Source organism: Zosterops lateralis (assembly GCF_965231275.1).
Source record: "Zosterops lateralis genome assembly, chromosome: 24".
Classification (NCBI taxonomy): Eukaryota; Metazoa; Chordata; class Aves; order Passeriformes; family Zosteropidae; genus Zosterops; species Zosterops lateralis.
Window position 1 is genome coordinate 151,876 of NC_139784.1, and position 23,260 is coordinate 175,135.

Genomic DNA, 23,260 nt, shown 5'->3' on the forward strand with positions numbered 1-23,260 from the left:
CTTCCACCAGACCAGGTTGGTCTAAGCCCCATCCAACCTGGCCTTGGACACTTTCAGGGATGGGGCAGCCTCTGTCATTTCCCGATGGTCGTTTGCTCACTATCATTTTCACTGAAATCACAGACCAATGCCCCTTTTCTCCTTCCCTCCAGCAGGACCAAATTCCCAGGGAGAGCCTCCTGGAGAATCCACTGCAGCCAGGAATGTTTTCCAAGACATCCCCTGATGCACTGCTGAGTTCCAGGCCTGACAGAGGACCCATGGCCCCAGACCTGGGCTCTACTGGATCAGGCTGGAATAGGAGGTGGTGACATCTGATAAGGAACAGATAAACTGAGGATGCACCATCCTCCTCCTGTGACTCCCCTCTCCTGCCCTGCATTCCTCTGAAATAACTGGGGTTTCTCTTCTCACTTTGCAATTCAGGACTAGGGGACATCCCTTTCAGCACATTCTGGAAAGGCAGCCCTTCTGTTTTGCAGTCCAAGAGCTCTGCTAGCTCAGCTCTGCTCCTGGTTGTCCAGCAGTTCATCCTCTGCTGTAGTCATATCCTTCCCAACGCTCCTCTGCTGCACACTCAACTATGGTCCTCTCCACCTTCATCTTCTGAAAAGCAGCTTGGAGCAACACTTCCAGCTGCAGTTTCTTTTCCAAGATGCCAAAATTGCACTTCGTACCAGACATGGCAGCTTTGTGGCACCAAGAAGGAAGGAATCAACAAGTTGTAACTGTATTTCTAGCTGTAAGCAGGAATTTCAGAGCAGCCTTTAATAACCCCACTTGCTGTCAGCAGAGTACAGGTCGGTACAAGGGTTTTTCAACAAGTTTGTCAGATAACAGTAGGAAGGAAGTTACTGGATAAATTTTGCAGTGATCTCAGAACTTTTTCCTCCTACACTCCATCAGGACAGAGCTCTGAACGGGGATGCACTGCACAGCCCAGCCTGGTACAACACTTTTAACTGTACTGTGCCAGCACATCCGAGATTGGGCTCCCCGGAACAGCAAAGGTCTCTCAGGTAAAAATTTAATTATCAGTGTTGCTACATCACACTTGGACTATTTTTTATGACATCGTCTCTGCTGGGAGCTGATCCCCCAGGTTTGGGCTCGACACAGATTTGGTAGACTGTTTTTTAAATTATTTGGGTTTTGTTGTTGTTCTTGGGTTTTTTTTTTTTTTTTTGTTTTGGTTTGGTTTTTTTTTTTTTTTTTAATAAGAAAAGCCACCTTGTTGGAATGTGTTTCTGGTCAGAAAAGAGCAGTTTGTTTCTACTCTTACAGGGAAACGTTTGCTCTTGAAAGTGGCTGGAATATGTAAATAGTTCATAATTTCGTACAGGAAATTGTTTGATTCAGTTAAAAAAAATCTGTCAACTTCTAAGATACTACTTCTAAAAGCTTATAAAGCCTCAAAACTAAAACAACGTAAGGTTAGAAATCAAGATTCTGTTGACCTCAATTTTATTTTCCCCATCGTATTACAGTTAGGGAGCAATTTCTGTGTGTTTCACATTCTGGCCCAACAAGAGAAGAGACTATTTGGACCTCAAAGAATTCTCATGCAGGAAAACTTCTTCCAAGTCCACACCTGAGTGACGCATGAAAGTATTCTGTTTTCCCTCCTTTTCATAAACTTTTTCAGAGCCCCTGAACTCCGGTCCTTTCAGAGGAGCTGGTTATGAGCAACAAAGTATGTGCATGGCTGACCAAACATTATCTCGTCCATGAGGACAAGCCAGCTCTTCTCCACCATCAGCTCTGCCAGATCACTCCTGTGCACATCCTGCTCACCAGGTCTGCCCTCAAGCAGTGTTAATGCCTCTAATTATATTGCTGTGGTAGCTCTTATCTTCTTGTCTCAGCCTCCTTGGATGTCAGGAATATCCCTAGTACACAGTACTTGTATCATGTTTTGAAGAACGACTCAGCTGCCACAGCCATTTTCTTTGTCACTGGATTTGACCAGAGCTTGGAGCTCCCCTCCACAGGCACAGCATGGTCAGCAAAACAGCAGCAAGCCCTGTCTTCTCACCATAGCCTGTCTGCTAATCCACAGGTTAGATTAGACCAAAACTGGGGAAGATTCTATAAAGATTTAACAGAGCACATAACAAGTTCCTTTTGCCTTCAATTTTGAAAAAATTAAATGTCAGAAGTCAAGATTCATGTTTTGAATGTGTTTTTGGTGACTTTTCTTTGCCTCTGCTTTCCAAACTTGTGGAATACACTAACTGTATTTTCCCAAGCATTTCTGTATTGCCACAAGGTCTGGAAATCTACTGATATAAGGTATACAAAAGAAGAGCTGAGATTCTTCAGTGATACTGGGATACGGGCAGCTGGGGACTGGAAAAAAAAACAACAAATAGCCTGAACCTTTAGAATGTAAAAGCTGGCATGAGTGATCTCAAACCCAAACATTTTATAGCACTGGTGAAAAAAAACCCCAATCAAACCCCACAGGAGTACAACACTCAACAGGTTTTTTAAGATTTTAGCACCAGGGGATAATGTCATCTCCAGGCATCATATCCTGAAGAGGTCGATCCTGGTCTGCACACCAGATTCTGTTAGACATAGTGAGGCATGAGCTGCCAGTGAAGATTTTTCTAGGCTTGGGGCATTCAGAACACATCACCCCTGTGCGGTTTCTTGTCTATTAAGGGTAGGGCTTCTGCCACACTAGGAACACTAAAAGTGTCTTTCCTCATTTTTCTTAGGAAGAAAACTGGTATTTGAGTGCCTCAAAGAAAACATGCCACTGCCTGACTCCTTCCTGAGGCCATTCCAAGAGCCTCCACCCTCCTACACAATGGAGTTTATCTCTGAGGTTGTTCCTGCCCCTCCCTCTGTTTACACCTTCAGGTATCCTATTAGGGAAGCTTTGATACCCAAACCCAGTAGGAAAGCATCCAGGTCACTCAGCCTGCACAGAAGCAGCAAGCCATGAGCAGCCCCAAAGCCCTGATTCACAGCATCCAAGGCGTTTCCTGCTGCTGGAGGAGGAAGGCAGCTGTGTACAGGCACCTGGAATCGTGCAGCCACCTGGAACTGCGCAGCCATCATGATCCAGCTGAGGGGAAACAAGCTTCACAGGTAGGAAAGGAACACCTCTGAGATCACAAAGCACACAGTACTGGAAACATCCGCTGGTTCTGCAAGCACTTGAAACAATGACTCTCCAGAATGTGTCAGTAGGCCCTTCCCTATCCGTGCTCACTCTTGGATTCCCAGAATACAGCAGGACTTTATTCTCAACCTGGTTTGTCCACTGCTTCTCTTTCTCCTGCATAAAATGGGCATAACTGTGGGAAGAGACAGGATGGAGCTGAGCTGCAGGCCATGACACGCATCTGCAGAAGGACACAGGAGCACAAAGAAGCACGTGGCCACACCGAGAAGCTTGTCTTCGCCTGAGCTTGGGGACAGGAGGTGCCTACAGGCAAGGCCCTGTAGACAGGAGCCTGCCTGAAGCTGACAAACAGGTGAACAGTGCATATCACCCCATAGAAGAACATTAAGAAAGTATGTTGCTGACTTGGCGATGTATGATAGGTCGCTTAGTGAGAATTACCATGTAAGGAAATACTGTGTCTTGAAACAGTGTATAAAACCAGCTCCTTTCTTCGAATAAACAATTCAGATTCCCTGCTGGTCTGAGTCCTTGGCTCATTTGTTACTACACATAATAATGCTCTACCTTACAAGGGCTTTGGAAAGCCTTAATTAGATAAACTACCCTGAGATTTGTGTAAGAGGAAAATTAAATCAACATCTTATTGTAAAGCCAGAGTTACTGCACACACTTTATTCCTAAGTATATTCAGTCTCTTTGTGAATGTCTGCAAATACATTCCAATGTTCCCAATGAGGCTCATCTCAGTAGGGAAGAAGTCACTTGCAGTTGTGGAAAAGCCAGATTTAGTTTTCTGTGTAACTTCCATTGATCTCTTCACATTCACCACTGGGACCACAAACGTGGAAAAAGCCATGTGGCTGTGTAATTACAGACTGTAGTGAGGTGGCTCTGCCCAGGTATTGCTCCCCAGGTGATGGGGATATGCAGCATCCCTTGAGCCTGGTCCCAAGGATGAAGGAGGAGTCTGAGGGGAGATCAGGCAACTAAATTGCCAAATGAGGAAAGCCACATCCAGTGACCCTGGGGAAGGATTTACCTCTCTCCTCACACCTGAGCAGATCCCCTCATGTTCCACACACAGCACAGAGGTGTGAGCCTGGCCCCCTGCAACCAGGGACTGCCAACAGCAGCTTCTTGCTTCACAAGAGCTGAAAGTAAGTTTCATATTCCAAAGATCTGGCAATCCCCTGGAACTCCCCAACTTCCACATAACATGAAACTTCAAGATCTACAAGGGTCCTTTCGACAACAAGACAACCTAAATACAGCAGTCAAACTCCACCCCAAAATCAAGATGCTGTTCCCATGCTATGTTGGTGTTTGCAGTGAGGGTTTTTTGGGGTTAACACGAGACAGCAGTTTAGAACAGCAGGGTCCAAACATCCCTAGGATTTTCTTCTTTCCTGGAAACAGCCAACTGGCTGGGAGCTGCTGGCAGGTGCTGACATGGAAGACTTGCCAGTGAGCTTTGCCATCACTACTTTCCAACTGCTGCTATTTCCTGCTCATCCCACTGCAGGTCAAAGACCAAGAATAAAAGCCTTCATTGGCATGACAACTGCCATGCGATACAATCCCTGGGCAGGAGGGAAAAGCAGAGGCACACATGACTCAGATTCCCTTGCCTTTCCCTGCCTGTGTTCCAGCCAAGTGTCCAGGCCTGGCTCATGCTCTTCTGGTTCATACTGTACCCTATTTTTTTCAGATTAGCACTCTGGGCTGCCTACAAGGGTAATTTCCTGCAATGTGTCCCGCTTTTTAAGCAACACAAGCTCCCATTCAGCCAGGCAGTTATACACAGTAACTTACTGCCTTCAGTGAGAGATAAAAGCATGAACTCCAGAGCTTTGCTAGTTAAGCACACAGCTGACAACTCCTTTTCCTCCAGAGCATCTCATTTTGCAGGAGGGTCCTCCAAGAAATTTCTTCTAATCCTCATTTTTCTGGCAATTTCTATCTTGCCCTGAAACACAGTTAAAATCAGAACTCCTGTTGAAGTCAGTGTCTAGGGACACTACACACAAGGATGTGTGCCAGGCACCCCTGTCGAGGAACAGTTACAATAGCAAAAGTGATCCTGATTGTGTCATCCACTCTCATGGACTTATTTTCCTCAATATGGCAACAAAGCAAAAATGGTAGCACTTCTCTGACTGACAAATCAGATCCTGCTGACTGATCAGAACAAAGACTGTATGATTCAGTTTCCCTTCATCTGTGTTTACATAGATGGAAGGAAGGTCCCCAAATCCTGTAATAACTTGATCCCTGCAGCCCCATCCTCAATTCTAGGGCAGTAAAATCTGTGCATCATTTAGCAGTGCTCCAGAAGAATAGTTAAGTTCAGTTTGGGTCTGCAATTCCTGTAGGGTATCCAGTGGGGACAAGCCAGGGCTCATCCCAACACCAATGACAGCAAGAAGCTCTTCTAGCTTTTGTTACAATGCAGTGCCAAAAGCTGCTGGTGTGTGCACAGGGACATTCCCTGTGCTCACATCTCTCTCCTACTGAAAATAATCAGGTCTCATTTATCCCAGAGCTCTAGAACTCACTGCAGTTTAGAAATGGTGGTGGCATACTTGAAGAAGGCAGAGCAGAATCATTTGGGAGAGAAGATAATTGTGTCTGATCTCACAAGCTCCCAGTCAAAAGAATTTGATGACCACTGTTTTAACATTCCAAATCAGTATAGATGACTGCTGTTCTCACTTTGCTGTGCTGTCAGGAAGATCCTGTGAAAGCTCTCACTGCCAGTGGAATTTACAATTTACTTAATTTTGAAGTGATGGCCTCAGAAATACTCCCCAGTGCCTTGCTCCCTTGTTCCCTCCTGCCTCCCAATTCATAGCCTGTCTATGAAACCACAATGCATTGAGAAGAATGATATACCTGGGAGGCAAAAGCTTCTTTGCCCTTCACTGGAGCCCTCAGCACCATGGCTGGATCAAAGTCCGTTCTGAAGGACTATCGCCAAGTCCAAATCCAAGTCATAGGCTTGATTGCATTATCCCTGCATGAAAAGATTATGTGAGGGGTCACAATAGGTGATGATAAAGTTCCCTTCCAGCCGAAATATCCTATGAATCTCCAAGGAAATCCACCATCTTCTGGCAAGAGCCAGGACCAGATTTTTTGAAGTGTAACAATGCCTGGCTCCAAGATTGCTGGGGCAGCACATGTGAAGTGCTATGAAATCATCTCTTCTGCTTGGGAGGTTCATCAGGCCACGCTGGCACTGCCTGTAAGCCACAGACCACAAGACTTGGAATGCTGGGAACAAAACTAGAGCAGAAACGCCCAGCAAGGCTTTAGACTTAACGTTACTTTGCTAAGAAGGAAGAGGGGAAAAAACCCCCCAAAACACTAATGGCACTTAACCTGTCTTTTCAGCATGGTAAAAGTAAATTTGGAGATTTCCTTTGAACATGCTGGGAAGCTCAAACAACCCAGCCTGCTCAGCAGGTCCAAGGTGGGAATGGCAGGAACTGCTGCAAGTCAGGACCAAGATACCTCAGCAGAGCTGTGTGGGAGGCAAGGCCTGGAGTGGCAAGAGAGCAGCAGCTTCTGGGAGAACAGGAGCTGGCAGGGATTAGTTAAGGAAGCTCAAACAGTATCTGTCTGTAGGAGGCCTGGCTCAATTCAACGCCTTTAACTTGTTGCTTTCTGAACACCACCAAGAGGACAGGAAACAAAAGCGTGTCTGAACAGCATGGGCCCTGCTGAGTGACTGCTTAAATACCCCAGCAGAACTAAGAGCATTAAGAGAGGCAAAGAGCCACTTCAATGGCTCCAGGCTCACAGGGCTACAAGTTTTTGCTTGAAGCCCAAGTTAAAACCAGGCAAGTGGGATATAATCTTGAAAACACAAAGAAAGAAGCCTTCATTTTCTCCCATTCAGGAGTTTGAATTTAAAGAGGAGTCCATCAACTTTACAAAAATCATATTTATAATTAAAAACATATTTTCCTGCACTACTTACAAGCCTTTGGATGATTAATAAGGCATTATTTAAATTACTTTAATTCACACTAATTATGCTGACTGTGTACCCCAATAATTTTTCTTTCAGGGAAATAAAGCTATCCTGGGAGGAGGTCTTCCTTCAGGGACCAAGAGAGAAAGGATCCTAGGGAACTGCCTGAGGCCCCAGTTACACAAAGGAGGTCTGTCACTGAGGTGGTTGGGTCCAATGCTCACAGGGCTCTTGCTAAGCCTGACTCTGAGCCTGGATAAGCAGCTTGCTCACCTGCTGCCAGAGGACTTGAGCTGTGTTTTGCCTAGACCTTGCGTGAGGCCTCAACCTTGCCAGAGAACCAAACTTTGTAGGTTTAGCATGAAAACACAGCCGTGACTGCAGAGCTTCTGGGGTGGGTTAGGCTTGTACTCAGTGGAAGACAAATGTGATTCAGAAGAGACATGCTTTATCTCCTCCTGTTTCATTTGTAGATGCTGGAAAGGTTCTTGGCTCTTTAGAAAATACACTACAAACTGATCAAGAGTTCTCTTCCCAGTTATTTGACTTCCATTCCCCCCCAAAAATAATTTGATTTGATTCAACATTATTTAAAAGAAATATATACAAAAAAAGAAATGGTGCATTTCCATTCTCGTATGGTGTGAATGCATTCCCTGGGTTACCTTTCCCAGGGAGGGCTGAAATGTCCTGACCCAGAAGCCTTCAGGTAGCAGACAAAGCAATACCTGCAGGATGACACAGTGATGTGGAAGTTAGGAACTCATCATGCTGCCACAAGCCTAGCTGGAAGTACTGCCCAGTCCCTGCCAATGCTTCCCAAATTAGGGTGTTCCTGGTCCATCCATCCTGGCTCCTGCAGGCTCTCCAAAACCAGCAATAACATTTCCTCAGCTTTTAACCCATTGTCTTGGGTTACAATGTAGGATGTAACCAAAAGTATGTGTTCTCTCACCATCCTCTTAAGCTGTTAAAATCAGGTAGGACAGTGTCCTTTATCTCTTCCATGACACATCCCTGATAACTCCCTCTGGGGGATAGCTCTCTGTTAATGAGCCTTCAAGGCCTTACTGCATGACTCACAAAATTACATCATCCCATTGTGAAATGGTCCACCCAGGGGGAGGAACCAAGCATTCCTACATGGATATAATCTGAGCTTTGAAACACCACAGGCAGTCCTTACCTACTGAACTGCCAGAGGACAAGAGCTCCATAACCACCATTGGACCTTCAGAGGAAGACCAGACCTTTCTACAGGATCACTGCTTCAACAGAACCACATCTATCACTTCAAGAGGACTGCAGCCACCATTTAATAGGATGGCTATTACCACCCTGACCAACAGGGTTAAGCCAGGTTAAGCTGGTGTTTCCTGCCTTTATTTTAATTTCCTATTAAATTGTAGTTCTGACCTGGGATGTCCCATTGGTTTGTTTTCAAACTAGCACACCCTCTCTCCGCTGGCTCAAGATAGCAGTTATTTCATAACCTATGTGATTCTAGAGGTGACAATATCAAGCTCCAAATACAAGTGTCTGGCTAACAAAATACAGAGAAACTGCACTTCAGCGAGTAGGACACACAACACATTTTGATGGTTCATGAACTAAAATAAGGCAAGAAATACCAGCCAAGGCCTTTTATTCTGCAACTGAAGGATAGGGACTAGTGAGACTTGTAATAGGAGAAAACTGTAGTTCCCTAATGGTGGCCCAGGCTCACACCTGAGATTTCTGCAAGCCTGATTTATATGAATCAAACCACCACTGAAAGGCACAAAACTTATTCTAATACCTGCCATACTACTCCCTAAAATAACAGAAGAAAACAAGCTGAGATAAAAGGTATTTACTGTCAGAGAAGGGAAATGGCTTTCAAAAGCCACAGTGTTGGTTTCCTCTAAGAAATTAAACAAGAATGCAAAAATTAAACATCCTGCAGATTTCAGATCAAGCAAAATGTCTCATCTGCTTGGGTTTAGCACATCACCATGACAGGGCAGTTTGTGACCCAGGAGCTGCATCCAGTAGAAAAAGCAGATAATTATTCATAAACCCCGGTCCTGTTAGCTACTTTTGATCTGCTGCACCCTGAAGGTGCCCCAAAACTGGCATCAGCACCAAACCTTTGAAAACCTGAACCCTGCCTGAGAGGAATATACAGCACCTGAGCTATTGTGTGTTGGTTCCCTGGGAGGACATCCCTGTGGACAGTGAGGGGAGAGCGGCAGCATTTGCTTTCTCCACAGGTTTTATCTCCACACCTTGAGGCATCCAGGGAAAGCTGGAACAGAAAGACTCACATAGTTTCAGTTCCTGCCCTCAGACCAATGTATTTTAACTCATGGATTGGCACACACCTGAATGACTAGGAAATAGCTGCATGAGATAAGGTGGCCAAGGGATTCATATCAGTGAGCAGTTGCAGAGAAAAGCAGATTTATCCTTCCTATGTTTGTTCCCAAGACAAGAGTAAACAAAACAGATAAGGTCAGAGCTCTCCTATTTCATGTGGAAGTCTGGAGTATGAACAAGTTGCTACTCAACTTGCTCACCTGCTGTAAGAAACTCGCTGATACATGACCATCTCTTAGGTTAAAACCATAAATAAGTTTTAAAACTCAGACCAGTAGCATGACATTTACAGGGCTCCCTTCTCAAGCCTGTGCTCTTCAACATCCACATTAATAACCTGAATGCACGACTTGAAGGAATACTAAGTAAATTTGCTGTCTGCACTAAACTGAGAGGAGCTGTCAGGTCTCTCAGGGGCAGAGAGACCTTGACAAATCAGAGAAATGGGCAATCACCAATCGAGGGAAGTTCAAAAATGGAGAGTGCTGGATTCTGCATGTGGGAAGGGGCAACCCTGGATGTATGGATGGACTGCGGAATGAGGCTGGCAAGCAGCTGCAGGAAGGGACTCAGAAGTCCTGGTCCATGGCAAGTTCAACATGAGTCAGCATTGCCCCGGCAGCCAGGAGGGACATCTGTGTCCTGGGAGCATTAGGTAAAGCATTCCTGGTCAGGCAGGGGATTGTCCTGCTCTGCTTTGGGGCAGCCTCACCTCAAGTGCTGGGGGCAGTTTTGAGCACAATACAAAAAAGACATTAAGCCACTAGAGAAGGGCCATGAGAATGATGAAGGGCCTTGAGGGGAAGCCATACGAGGAGCAGCTGAGGGCACTTTTTCTGTTCAGCTGGAGGAGACTCAGGTCAGACCTCACTGGGATCTTCAACATCCTCCTGAGGGACAGCAGAGGGGCAGGAACCAATCTCTTCACTCTCCTGCCCAGGGATTGGACTCGAGGAAATGGCTGGAGCTGTGTCCAGGGAGGGTTAGGCTGGATATCAGGAAAAGGTTCTTCCCACAAAGGGTGGTTGGGCACTGAACATGTTCCTCAGGGAATGGTCATGGCTCCAAGGCTTCCAGAACTCAAGGAGGTTTGGACAACGCTCTCAAGCACAGGGTGAGATTGTTGGTATGTCCTGTGCAGAGCCAGGAGTTGGACTTGATCTTCATGTGTCCTTCCCAACTCAGTATATTCTGTGATTCTATGACATCTAAAATACTGCTTGTTCTACTCTCAGAGCGTTTGTCCTTAGCAAAACTCACTTGAAGTGATGCCAGGCATGGAACAAGGCACTGAGGTCCTGGGTGCGCAGAACTGCATCACACACGTCACCAGAAGGAGATGAAGATGCTCCAGCCCAAAATCCACATGCCTCATGGCTGAAGCGCAGTGGGTTTGCAGTACTTGCACTGGATCCACACCCGATACATCGTCATCTGTTTCCCACGGTTCACTTGCAATCGCCGATCAACCAGATTCTGGATTTTCTCCAGCCCAGCTGTGGTGAACAGATGATCTAATTCATCTGGAAGCAGAGAGAAGGAGACTGAGGAGACCATAGCTTTTCTTTAACTGATACCTGCTCACACTGAGGGCTAAGCTAAGCTGAAAGATGGGCCAGAGGAAACCCACGGTCTCACCCTGGCAGGGAAATGATCAAACAAGACCTAACTACTTTATTGGGGAGTTTAACATCACAGTTTCTCAAGTTTCCCTTCTAGCAAAGAAGAAAAGAATTATCTGGAGTACAACTATAGAGACTTGAAAAAGGAAAGAGTAGCACTTTCAAATGTGGGAACTGCTTCTAGTAACCAAATAAGGAGCATCTTCTGGCAAGCTGGGACAGAGCCACTTCTTACCCCCTGCTCAGAGGAATTTCAGAGTCCGCAAGGGCAAGGAGCGGGATCAAACCTATGTTTTTAAACAGTGGCAGTAAGATCTGTGCTGCCTAGGCTGGAGGGGAATGGGATTCATCAAGGTTAAATCTGGGAAAAAAAAAATCCTTAAAACCCACACCCTGCTGAGGCCCAATTAAAGCACTAAGAGCCCTTGAGGCTTCAACAATTCTATTGGCAGGTATTCCTGACTAAGCAAATAAGACTCACAGCACCCCAGTACTGCTGAGCAGCAGAGCTTACTCCCAGAGCATGTGGTTTGTCTGAAGTTTCTGTAGGAAAAGCCTGACAGGTCTCAACTTGTGCCCCTTTATCAGATGCTTTCCATTGTGAGGTGTTTGCCAAACATGCATTAAACGTTAATTTTGTTGTGCCAAACAAGACTCATGCAGTGGAGAACTGTTCAGTTGTGTCACTGCTCTAGAACGGACTGTGCACAGAGGCCTGTAGTGGAGGGACTGGAGGTGCAGCTGGTGATAAACCAGGAGAATAACAACTGCTACTAACAGCAAGCAGCAGCAGAATGGGAGGGGCTGCCTCAGCTCCATGCTGAACTGTGGATGCTGACAGCCAGGTCAGAGAAGAGAGATTTTTAAGTATCAGCAGCAGCAGCAGAGTTCGTGGGAAAGCAAGCCACATAACTTCCCCACACTGGAACTGTAAGAAGGAATTAAAACAATCTTTGCAGCTGGTGTTTTGAATTAGCTCTTTACTTGCAAGGTGTTTACGAAGAGAAGTTATTTATAATTTGCCAATAATGGTGAGGTGTTGGTTTGAGGACCAATCATGTCTTGCTCTCTCGGAACTGTCTACAAAAAGATGTGATGTACAATAAACGAGGCTCTAGTCTGCTGAGAAGCATGTTGTGTGTCGTTATTTAGCCGTCCCTAATACAATAGCGACACTGAACCACACCCTTTTGATTTCCTCAGAGGAGAGCAGGAAAATTAAGGGAAGTTCTGCTAAGTGGTATCCATTTCCCACCATCATCTGCAGCAAATATGCAAGGAGAGCTCCTCCAATCCCACCCTTCCCAGGGTAGCAAACATGCCAGTCTTCCTCTTCAAGGATTTTCCACTAAGGAATTGACCATGCCATGCTTGCACCAGGAGCTGACAAGCCCAGGCCACTGTTTAATTGAGAGACGCTTAATATTTCAGAGTGTTCCAAGAAAGAGGCGGGCAAGATCTAGTGGACAAACTGGAGGGCACAGGGACAAGAAGCAGTGAGGAGAGTCAGAAGGATGTTTTTCGATGCTCAGAGGCATGTTTCTGGCCTCTCACCTTGTGTGAAGAAGTAGACTCTGGTGCCATCACCTCTCACATAGAAGTTATCAGACAGACACTGACCTAAGAGCAAGACAGATATAAACAGTTACCACTGATCACTTAAAAATCAACAACTGCCATCCAACAACAGGCACTTCTCCAGCACACATTGTGCTTTGGGGAATTAATGAGCTGTCTCCAAAAAGGGCAGACACAGCTCCAGAGAAGCAGAATCTACTAGTGATGGGGCAGGAGTTCCCAGTGGAAAGGAAATACCTTTCTTAAACCGAACTTGGGCGAGATCATAACGTCCATAATCTCGTAACAAGATCATTCCCCCTGGTTTCAGAAGGCGACTCAGTCTGGTCACAATGCACTGCATCCTGAGAGATAAACAAACCAGGAGTGCTCAACATGCTGCAAAATCATGTTTCCTTCCAAAAAGATGAAATGAAGTTCTACATGTTTCAACTCTGTATGAAGAGCTACCCAAAGGGAGCACCATTCTGAGTTCTCCCAGAGCATGGTGGGTTGATATTATTTTGTCTCTATTTTTTTACATTCCTTGATTTTGCTTTTTTCCCTACAAGGATAACATTCTGCCACAGCAGGGATTAAATGCTCTCCACTACTGATTACAAAAGGATCTCCACTGGTTTCTGTAAGACAAGTAATAAGTAAGCTTGAAGAGAAGTGTTGTGAAGTAAAACTAAAGGGAACAAAAAAAGAGACTAGTGTAGAGCATAACAATTATCACGCTAAGACCACAGCACTTTCCTTACCTTTTCTCTGAACCTGAACCCTTCCTTCTTGCCACCTCCCATGTGAGAAATTCATCTACCTCTGAGCCTGAAAATCCAGCAGAACACTTTCTAAAGTGAGTGCTCAGTGTGGCTGGGGCTCAGAACAGTGACCCCAGCAACAATCACCTGTAGCCATTTAAAATCACCCTGTCCTCTGCCAGAATCGGTTACAATAGCAAATACCTTCAAATTTCATTTTCTGAGGCTTCATGGAAAACTGGACCACAAATAGAACAAATTTAAATTTTCCTTGAGAGGAGATTATTAAAGAACTCCAGCTGTAGAAGAATTACCTTCTGCAATCAGAAGGAATTATTAAAACTTACTTCTCTGGAAGAATTGCTGAGAGGACAAAGATAAGAATAACAATGTCAAGACTCTCCTCTGGCATTGGGAAAGGACTTTGGTCATTGCACAGGTCATGGACAAATGCAAAGCAGCGAGAAGTATCATATTCTGCATTGTTCTGTATTTGAGAGAAAGAAATTAAGAACATTAGTAGCAGACCCTGATCTCAGTATTAGCTGGACTACATGGATTATATGGAGTTTTTTAATTTTCACATTATCAAGAGATGTGTCCAGAGATCTGTTTCAGCTTCACCCGACTTCTGTGTCAGGTACGTTCCTTAGTCAGGCAAGGAACAGGTGGGAAATGTGAAAAAATATTTACACACAGGAGATTTACAAAGGGTTTTGGTCTTGTTACTATCAGCACTGAAAAAAACTACCAAATTGATATTGCAATTTTAAGATCAGAATTTCCACTAACTCTCACTAAGAAGTGAGGGATTTATACTGATAAATTGGAAACTTTTACATAAGTGAGTGTCAGGGCACCTCTCTGCATCATTGAAATCAATATTTATTTCACCTACAAGCAGATATTCCCTACACCCTAAAAATCAAACTTGGTTGCCTAAAGTTAGTCTTAAAAATCAGATTTAGACATCTTTTACAAGTTGCATATTTTTTAAAGCTGCTGCTAAAGATTGCAGAAGCCTCTACAAACAGTGCTTGTGTCATATCCAGAGGAGGAAATGGATGCTGTCTCTGGTGCTATGCTCCCCTCTCATCTCAGGAAGTGACTGATTGCACTTGATACTTTGTATATTCTCAGTTCTGCCTTGATCTGAAATTTATTAGTTTTATTTGTCCTTTGACTAAATCCCAGCCTCCTGCTCCACAAGCATGATCTCTCTTTCAGCTGCCTGTGCAGAAGCAGACCATGTTCCCAGAACTCTGGTGACAGTAACACACACACAAACCAAAACCAGCTTCAGTTCCTGTTAAAAAATAGTCTGAATGTTTTCAAGGTTCAAGTTTGTTTCCAAGTTACTCAGCTAAAAGAACACTGTATTGAGAAAAGTACTGCCAACCACAGGGGAAAAAATCTAGCTAACTTGTTTGCTGCCAATGTGACATTTTGAGAATTTTACTTCCCTAATTTCTACAAGCTTTGATGGCTCATTTTCCAGATTTCCCAGTGCCAAGGGTCAGCACCAGGGCTGGCTAAAACCAGGAAGTTGCCAGCACAGCCAGAGAGTCAATGGCAGCTGGAACAGACTAGTGTTAATGGGCAATTGGCCCCAGACACTTCCCACATTTTCGTAAGTTACCACTGAGATTACCTGGACAAGATCCACAGCTGTTGTAGAAAAATCACAGCAATAAACAAACAGGCCTGGGTCACTGCAATAAATCAAAGAAACTCATCATTTATATCAAAAAATTAAGGAGTGTTTCAAATGCACCAAGCTGAGAAATCCTGGGCCTTAGTTTCTGTGCAAAATCTGATGGATTCCTTTGCTCCTTTATGGCCATTATTCTCAGATGGAACTGACTGCTTCCTTTTCTTTCTGGATACGAAACCAAGGGCTTCCAAGCTCAAAACACAATGACCCAAAGCTGCAGATGGCAAAGATACCATTTGCACTTGGCTTTTCTCTGAGATTGTCTAAATTAGGAACACATGGAACGTTTTTTCCAATTCTTTTTCAGAGGCTGATATCTCATGCAGGTAAAAGCCTACTGAGAATTACTTTACAGAATCCCAGAATGGTTTAGGGTGAGAGGAACATTAAAGATCATCCAGTCCCACCCCTGCCATGGGCACAGACACCTTCCACTAAACCAAGGTGCTCCAAGCCCTGTCCAGCCTGGCCTTGGACACTTCCAGGAAAGGAGCAGCTACAGCTTTTCTGGGCAACCCATGCCAGGGCCTCTCCACCCTCACAAGGAACAATTTCTTCCCAATATCCCACTTAGCCCTGCCCTCTGGCAGTGGGAAGCCATTTCCTCTTGTCTTGTCACTACTTACTTGTTGGTTTGTAAAATTGGGAAGACTGTATTCCCAGCCCCACAGCCAACCTGCATAAACAGAGCAGATGCATACAGTGAAAATTATTCCTTCAGTTCGTCATGCAGATAATTTTCAATCATCTGTCTACAGCCATGGAATGAAGAGCAACTCATGAGTAAAGCTGAGCATGGCAGTGACCATTCTTAAGTGTCCCTGTAAGTGTGATCTGAGTGTGTTAAGATCTGAGAAACAGGATTACATGTGTGGGAAAACACTAAGCAAGTTCTTTTTGAAATCTTAATAACAAGCTATATATTGTTACTCTTTCGAAAGCTGTTTTTGTTGGAAACCCAAGCATAGCAACCAGTATGAGCCACTGAAACACTGGCAAAGGCCATGAATGAGTTACATTCACTTCCACAGAAAATCAGAACAACAGAGAAGTTAAGTTTGCTTTAGTCTAATTACTCCTTCTGCTTATTCCCATTTGAAGAGATGATGGCTCAGACAACTGGGTTTGGGGAATTTGCCTCTGAATATTTAAAAAATAAGTAAAATTGACAGACTGAGCAGAAAACACAACAGAGGATTTGCAGTTACAGATGTTAGTTAAACTGCTCAGGTGGGATAGGAAAGGCACATTGAGAATACCAGAATCTGAGGAAATCTTAAAAGTGTCAGATTGAATTCAAAAATCAGAAGGACAGTTCATACTAACTCTCCCTGGAAGGGCAGGACTTTCATATAATACTAAGCATTAAACAAATCCAGTAATATCTACAGTGAACAACTAGAGCTGGCAGAGCAAAAGGTCACAACCAGCTGTCTGCAGTCCAATATTTATAATCACCACAAACTTCTCTGGGCAAAGCCTGTATCAGTCTGCGATTTCCTGTTATCGCAAGGCCCCTAAGGAACAAACCCAAGAGCATCCTTACATTTTTGGCTTCATTGCTTTGTTTTACACCTCCCAAGGCAAACAGGAGTCAGCCCAAACATGGAAAAGATAAATGGAAAGGGAAAGCTTTATACAGAGTAGAAGAATCAACTTCTTCAAAAGATGATTTTTAAATGCTTGTTTGAACATCTGATAGCAGTAGTTTGGCTTTTAAACTTGTAAACTTCTTATGGTCCTTGTGCTCTGCCAATTCAGCGTCTGAACAAAAAGAATCCCAACAGATAAGTTCTAAACTACCCCGTGATTTTTGCATTTTACTGACCGAAGGCAATTATCTACTCCCTTGCTGTTGGGCAGTGATACACATTTTTATGTCCCAGCCACACTGACACACGGGAGGCTTTGATGCGTGACTCTGATTTACATCTCTTACCTCTAATATACGGTAAGATGCAGCTGATCCTGGGTAATCCCCATCACTCTGACACAGCTCACTGTCCTTCTGTGCAGCCAACTCCTCTGTGTGGCCTGCAGGTGGGCTTTTTATCAGGTTTAACTGACTCTGTCTCCTGGTTTCCAATGAGCAGTGGCCATTTTCACAGCTTCCCAGTCCTTTATTCTTGGATTCATTTGTGTTACTAAATCCATGCACAGAAACTTCATTTTGGCTTGAGTTCCTGTTAGATGCCAGCTCAGGAAATTCAGTGAACAGCCAGTGCCTGTCCTTGAAGAAGCCATTTTCGTGGATTTTATAGAAGTCATCCCAGTATTTCTTAGCATTCACCTCATATTCCTCTGTGAACACAAGCAAAAACATCACCAGGCATCAAATCAGAAGGTCTCAGGGTTTAATCAGTCCAGAGAGTGAGGGATCTATGCACCAACCTGCTGTAATAAGTGAGATTATTGACTGAAAATCACCTTTTAAATTTGCAATCCCACATAAACACTCAGCCTATGTCCTCACAGGCACTTTGTTAGGACTTAAAAACAGAAAAGAGAGAAGAGGAGACTCTGTCTCCTGGTAGGATTCAAAGGAAGCTGTCAACAGAAGAAGTCTTTTTGAAGAAGACTGGAATAAAGAAATCTGAGGTTTGCTTCCATCTCTTACAGTAACTTTTTCAGTTCACTGGAACACCTAATTTGGAGCCTGGTGACATTAAGTATCAAGCACAACTCCTGAGGAATTTTGTGAGAGCTGCCTGAAAGCTCTTGTCCAACACACTGCTCCTATTTTCAGCTGAAGAAACACAAAAATTAGGTAACACTCCAGGCCTGGCAGGAAGCTCAGTTAGAATTTATACAATCCTCCAGGTAACAGGACAGCATGTTTTCCACATTTTGCTGCAGTCCAGTCCAGATAACATTGCTTTCCATAGTTCCGTGCATGTCAGAGCATTGCATAGTTATGAACTAAAACAAAAGAGGGGAGCCAACAGTGACCACTGCACTAAAGTACCAGTGGAGAGAGCTAAGGTGGACAGGCTCAAGATGAACAGAATTAATTTGAGCAGCAGCACTTTCACATTAAATGGGTCATTCCAGGAGTGAGGTGAGTATTACAGGGAGCTGGAATAACTCTTACAAAGCCACAATCAAGTGAAATTTGAGTCACCTGCAAACTTATTTCCACACACTTTCACAGATTTCAGATCAAGTACCATCTAGGGGAACTACATGGGAAGCTACAAATCCAAGCGGCATTCTAGGACTTCATCAATGTGATGAGTTCTCTGTCCTGGGAATCAACACTTAATTATAGCATCCTACACTTGGAATCACCTAGAGCCATTAACATCCATTGCCAGAAATCCCAACTGCATTCTAATAACAAGTAATTCCTCAAGCACCTTTGCACGGCAACAAGTGCATCACTGAATAAAAATGATTGGAGGGTATTATTAACTGAACTGCTGTTTATTTTTTAGTCTTCCTGAAGAACATAAAACTGTTTCAAAGTGACACAGTAAAGTGAACTCATAACACCTGGAAAAATATGTAGCATCAGCCAAATATAGACAAAAATGGCTTTAACAAAGAAGCATTAATCAGTCATATGTCTATTTTTAGTAGGATCTATCCCTGCAGCACAAAGAACTATATATAAAAATAATCTCTTTGCGTCAACTACAAGGATTTTCTCCTTGTAAGAAGCCTGGTTCTTAAACCCCAAGCTGAAAAAAACTTTCATGTCTGATATTACACACAAGCAGTAAGCTTGTAACATGATCTCACTGTAGGTCACAGTGAGCAGGGCCAGGTCAGTTCACTATTCGCATGGAAGAAGTCAATGACTGCTAATGCTGGAAGAAGTGCTATTGATCCAAACCCTGGCATGCTCTGTCCTCAACTGTCTTTCTCCCGTGTAGTAGGAATATGCAAGGCTTCTGGGGCTGAAACACTGTTTCACCTAACAAAAATACAAATCCTGATTTCTGCCCATCTCAAACAATTCCACAACAGCCCAAGTGCAGTGGAATACTTACCCAAGATGCTGGAACAAAATTCCAGCCCAGCCATTTTGGATTGCCCACATTTTTGTCACGTTACACTGGTGAACAAGACATTGTGCTCTTCCTTTGTTAGATTACTGTAAAATTCTGTTGGGTGCTATTGAAGAGCTGTTATACTCCAAACCACATGTGGGGAAGTTTTATTTAAAGCTCATTTACCTTGGAGCCCCTGGTGTTTTCAAAGGCCTGAATAAACAATCAGTAACAATATAAATACAAAAATTCAAGGGCCAGTGGACAAAGATTATACAAGAAACATATTTAAGTGAAAATATGACCATGTTAATTTTTCAGTAAGACTTCCAGCCCAAAAAGTTGACATCATACTTGTTTCAGGCCCTTTTTGGGGTATTAGCTCACAGTGCCATTGGCGTGCAAGCAAGATTCCTCCAAAAACTTTCCTGATAAGGACTCCTGACTTTCTGGACGCCTTTGAAAGCACACCCCCAAAGCCAAGCCCAGACTTACTCCTTCACTTTGCAAAAGAAAAGCAAACAAAGTAACCGTTCACAAAGACTGGAAGAGAATCAAGGACCTCCTGAATTGCAAGAGGCATAATTATGGAGCCTCAAAAGGAAACCAAGAAACTTGGACTTCTTCTCTTCCTTTTCCCAGCCAGAAGACACATCTTCCACATACTCACAGAGCTTCCCTCCTTCTTCAGAACAAATCCTGACATCCTCAAGAACTCCACAGAATAATACAGCCATAATGACCAATACTCTGCCTTTGTTCTCCCCTTCGGACATCCTGAATCTCAAACCACCAGACCCTTCAGGCACGTTTTCTTGGGCTGCTTTCCCTACTTTCCAGCCATCCCATTGTCTCCACATGCTTCCCAGTGAATAGCACCCATCAACATTTGACTGGCCTCCATTGTTGAGTCTGGGAAATACATCATGGAGCTCTGACAAACTGCTCCAACAGCAAATTGTTCCACAATTTCCTAGTTCCATATAGGTTCTCAAAGCATGACAGACAGCACCCTTTAATGCTAACCAGACTTTAAAATTAACTCAACACAATGGGCATCACAATGGAAAACTGCTGGATACTTCAAGGAGTCCAAGAAATTAGGAATTAGGAGGGTTACTCTTTGGTGTAATTAAATTTGCTATTGTGAGTACTACTGGAAGTGTCTCAATAGTTCCAGTAGTGCTCAGTATCATCTTATGGGTGACACACTCCGTTTAATTTGAACAAAAGGAGCAGATATACCCTAGAGCTCGGCAGGGTATATATAATAAGATCATGATCAGACAGGTTTCTTACCACAGCAAAGAACCATTTCACCATCATTTGAGGGATTGGATGATCTCTATCAGGTGTGGAGGAACTCCATTATTAACCATAGCAGAATGACTTCAACCATGACTTAACCACAGAGCTGAGCACTATGAGCTTGATTCAGAGACAGGTAAGCTCTACATTTTGGATTGATAAGTATCCTTTAAATCAAATAAAATAAAAACTTTGGAATCCCTTTGCTGTCTGTCTGAGGATAAACAAAAAAAGACAATTTTTCTTTCTCTGATGAAATTGTTCCCAAGAAGTTTGTTCACTCTGTAGATAGATGCGGACACTACATTATCAGACCCTTTAACGAGAAAATCAGCTCAGGGCTCACTCCACAGCAAGCCAGCAAAAAGAGACTGGCTATTAGCAGTTAAGTTTTAATGAGCAAAAATAAGCACAGGCAACAACTCTACACTCAAAGAGGTTTGTTGACAACAAAACTAACAAGTATTTAACATATGCAACATGATAAAGAAGCTCAACCCAATTTGACTCCTCCCAGCCAGGAGGAGTCTCTAGTGAAGGTGGAAGAGTCACAGAGAGGTAAATTAAGAACAGAAAGGTTAATGGCTTCTAAATGACTTGGAGAGGGGGAAGGGAGGAATTGATAATGTTCTGACCAGACTATTCCATTCCTGGCACAAAACCATGAGGACACTCTTCAAAAGTACCTTGTTTATCTTGTGGCAATAGTCGTGAGCTGTTCTCTTGAACTTTACTCCTGGCACTGGCTTCCTGCTCTTCTGACCATTCCACATTATCCCTGTTGTGAAAAATAAGATGAACTAGAGCTAAGCCTGGTAGCACAAAGACACAGGGAAAAGTCTGGAGAGCCCCCCAAATGGACAGGGGTGCAGGTGTGGTCCCCAATTCCAGCCCAGCACCAGCACAACAGCACAGTCAGCACATGTGTGTCCTAGTCCTGAAAGAACTCATGGAACTGTAAACAGAAGGGATCCTATATCTGTCCCATTTTGGATGATCAGTCAAATTTAAAAGGAATAGATCCTTGCTAAAACCATGAGCACACTCAGCACAAAATTAGATAGTCTTTCTCAAGTTAAAACAAAAAAAGCAGTTCGATTATTTGGAAGGTAACAAATTAAATCAAATTATGAGAAAAATATGCAGGAAGCTTTAAAGCATTGAGAATTATTAATAACTTCAATGCACATACACAGCTATGCAGTAATTAAAGTGATTTGCTCAGCCTTTTTTCATTAAAACAAGTGAATGAAAGGCAGATTACAAGGCCCAAGAAGCAGTTCTTGTCTCAGAAGAAATTAATCTTTTGATTTTAACTCATAAAACAAAGGCTTAAATGGTAAGTGAAAGTGAAAAAAAACAGATTACTAAGAATTTCCACAGGAAAACTAAGAATATTCTTTTGTAAAATACCTTTTGTATAGAACGGTCCCAGAAGGAATGACAGGCTGACACATATAAATATCACGTAATTGCAAATTAAACACACCCGATTCTTAACAAGGTATAGCAACCAGAGACCGAAAGTGGATCTATTTACTCCAAAAATGTAAAATACCTCCAGATCCGAGCCAAACAGAGAATTTGGATGTTTAGCTGACTTAAAACAACTTTTGTATCCAAATAAAGAGCTCCTGTTCCAAGTACACACCTGGCACAACCTCCCTGAAGAAATGACAGGTTATGGATTTCTGACAGCAGGTAATCTACCTTTATTAACCACAGCAATAAAATATTTGCTACAACCACAGCAGCCTGAGGAAGATATTGCTTCAGGAGGGGTTGAAAATGGCTCAGAACTTCCGTCGATCAGTCCCGAAGGCTCAGGACACCCTGGGAATCAATCCCAAAGAATAAGGAGCTTCCAAAGGATCAGTTCCCAAGACTCACTACCCGCAGAGAGCAGTCCCAAGTGCTCAGGACCCCCTGGGAACCACTCCCGAAGGCTCAAGACCCCCGGGGACCAGCACTCCCTAGCACGGCATTGGGCAGCGCCTTACCCGGGGATGCTGGTCCCCGCCCGGCCTGCAGCCGCTGTCCGGCCGCCAGCTCTACACCCACGGCCTCAGCCCGCTCGGCGCCCTGACGACGTCTCCCGAGGCGCGTCCGGAGAAGAGGGCGGTCACCTCGGACCTCGGTCAGGGCCTGTGAGGTGGAGCGGGCAGGTCGGGGCTGGCCCTTTACACAGCCCTTGGCCACGAATACGGCAAACCGGACAAGCGACAGCGAACCCGCCCCGGCCACCCCCACTCCACTGCCAGGCGCGGGGCGGCACCACAGGGCAGCAGCCCCCCTGGACGGCTGATAGGAGTCCGGAGCGGGCAATGGCGGCAGTCCTCACCCACCAGGCATTGTGCTGGAAAAGCCGGGCGGGGTCGGTGAGGAGCCGCCTCCCGAAAGGCCGCCGCTCTCGCGTCTCACTGGGCGCTGCCATGACGGGCCGGACAGCGCCGGAAGCGGAAGTGGCCCCACGTTGTCCGACCCGAAGGAGGACTGCGTGTGGCGGTCACGTGGGAGGGGTGGTCAGGTGGGGCGGTGTCGCGGCAACATGTCGGGAAAAGTTCCTGAAAAGGCCTTTTTTGGAGGTTATCTCGCGCTTCAGGAGTCCCGGAGTGGGACAGGCTGGAGGGGACCGCAGGGGACTTCCTGCTCCAGTAAGGTCATTCCAGAGTTCATGGCACAGAATCTCAGAATGGTTTGGGTAGGAAGGGATCTTAAAGCCCATCCTGTTCCACCCCCTGCCGTGAGCAGGGACACCTTCCACTAGCCCAGGTGTCTCCAAGCTCCGTCCAGCTTGGCCTTGGACATTTCCAGGGATCCGTGGGCAGCC

At 44.5% G+C, this 23,260-nt stretch overlaps 1 protein-coding gene across 4 annotated transcripts; it reads right to left on the bottom strand.

Moving 5' to 3' along the window:
* Positions 1-212: 212 nt before the first annotated feature.
* Positions 213-22,876, bottom strand: LOC310918536 (tRNA N(3)-cytidine methyltransferase METTL2-like). Of its 4 annotated transcripts, none has more exons than XR_014591681.1 (10): positions 22,776-22,876; positions 21,117-21,208; positions 17,070-17,431; positions 15,757-15,806; positions 15,068-15,128; positions 13,764-13,903; positions 12,911-13,017; positions 12,650-12,715; positions 9,286-10,996; positions 213-7,843 (listed from the first exon to the last, which is right to left on the bottom strand). XR_014591681.1 is itself a non-coding variant. In XM_083877415.1 (9 exons), exons 1-9 carry the CDS (start codon positions 22,862-22,864, stop codon positions 10,845-10,847), a joined length of 1,119 nt encoding a protein of 372 aa, XP_083733541.1. In that variant the 5' UTR covers positions 22,865-22,876; the 3' UTR covers positions 8,953-10,844. The 4 variants fall into 4 exon arrangements, 2 of the variants coding, with proteins under 2 accessions (XP_083733541.1, XP_083733542.1); XR_014591682.1 differs by lacking the exon at positions 213-7,843 and having other exon boundaries at positions 8,953-9,402; positions 10,734-10,996; XM_083877415.1 differs by lacking the exon at positions 213-7,843 and having other exon boundaries at positions 8,953-10,996.
* Between the last annotated feature and the right edge of the window lie 384 nt (positions 22,877-23,260).

What these genes read in the sequence shown, in the direction of transcription:
- LOC310918536 (XM_083877415.1), bottom strand. Translation starts at nt 22,864, where the DNA reads ATGGCAGCGCCCAGTGAGACGCGAGAGCGGCGGCCTTTCGGGAGGCGG. An exon ending in ATTGCCACAAGATAAACAAG is followed by an intron (nt 17,432 to 21,116) that starts GTACTTTTGAAG and finishes TTGTGTTCACAG; the next exon opens with AGGAATATGAGGTGAATGCT. An exon ending in AGTCTACTTCTTCACACAAG is followed by an intron (nt 10,997 to 12,649) that starts GTGAGAGGCCAG and finishes CTCTGCTTCCAG; the next exon opens with ATGAATTAGATCATCTGTTC.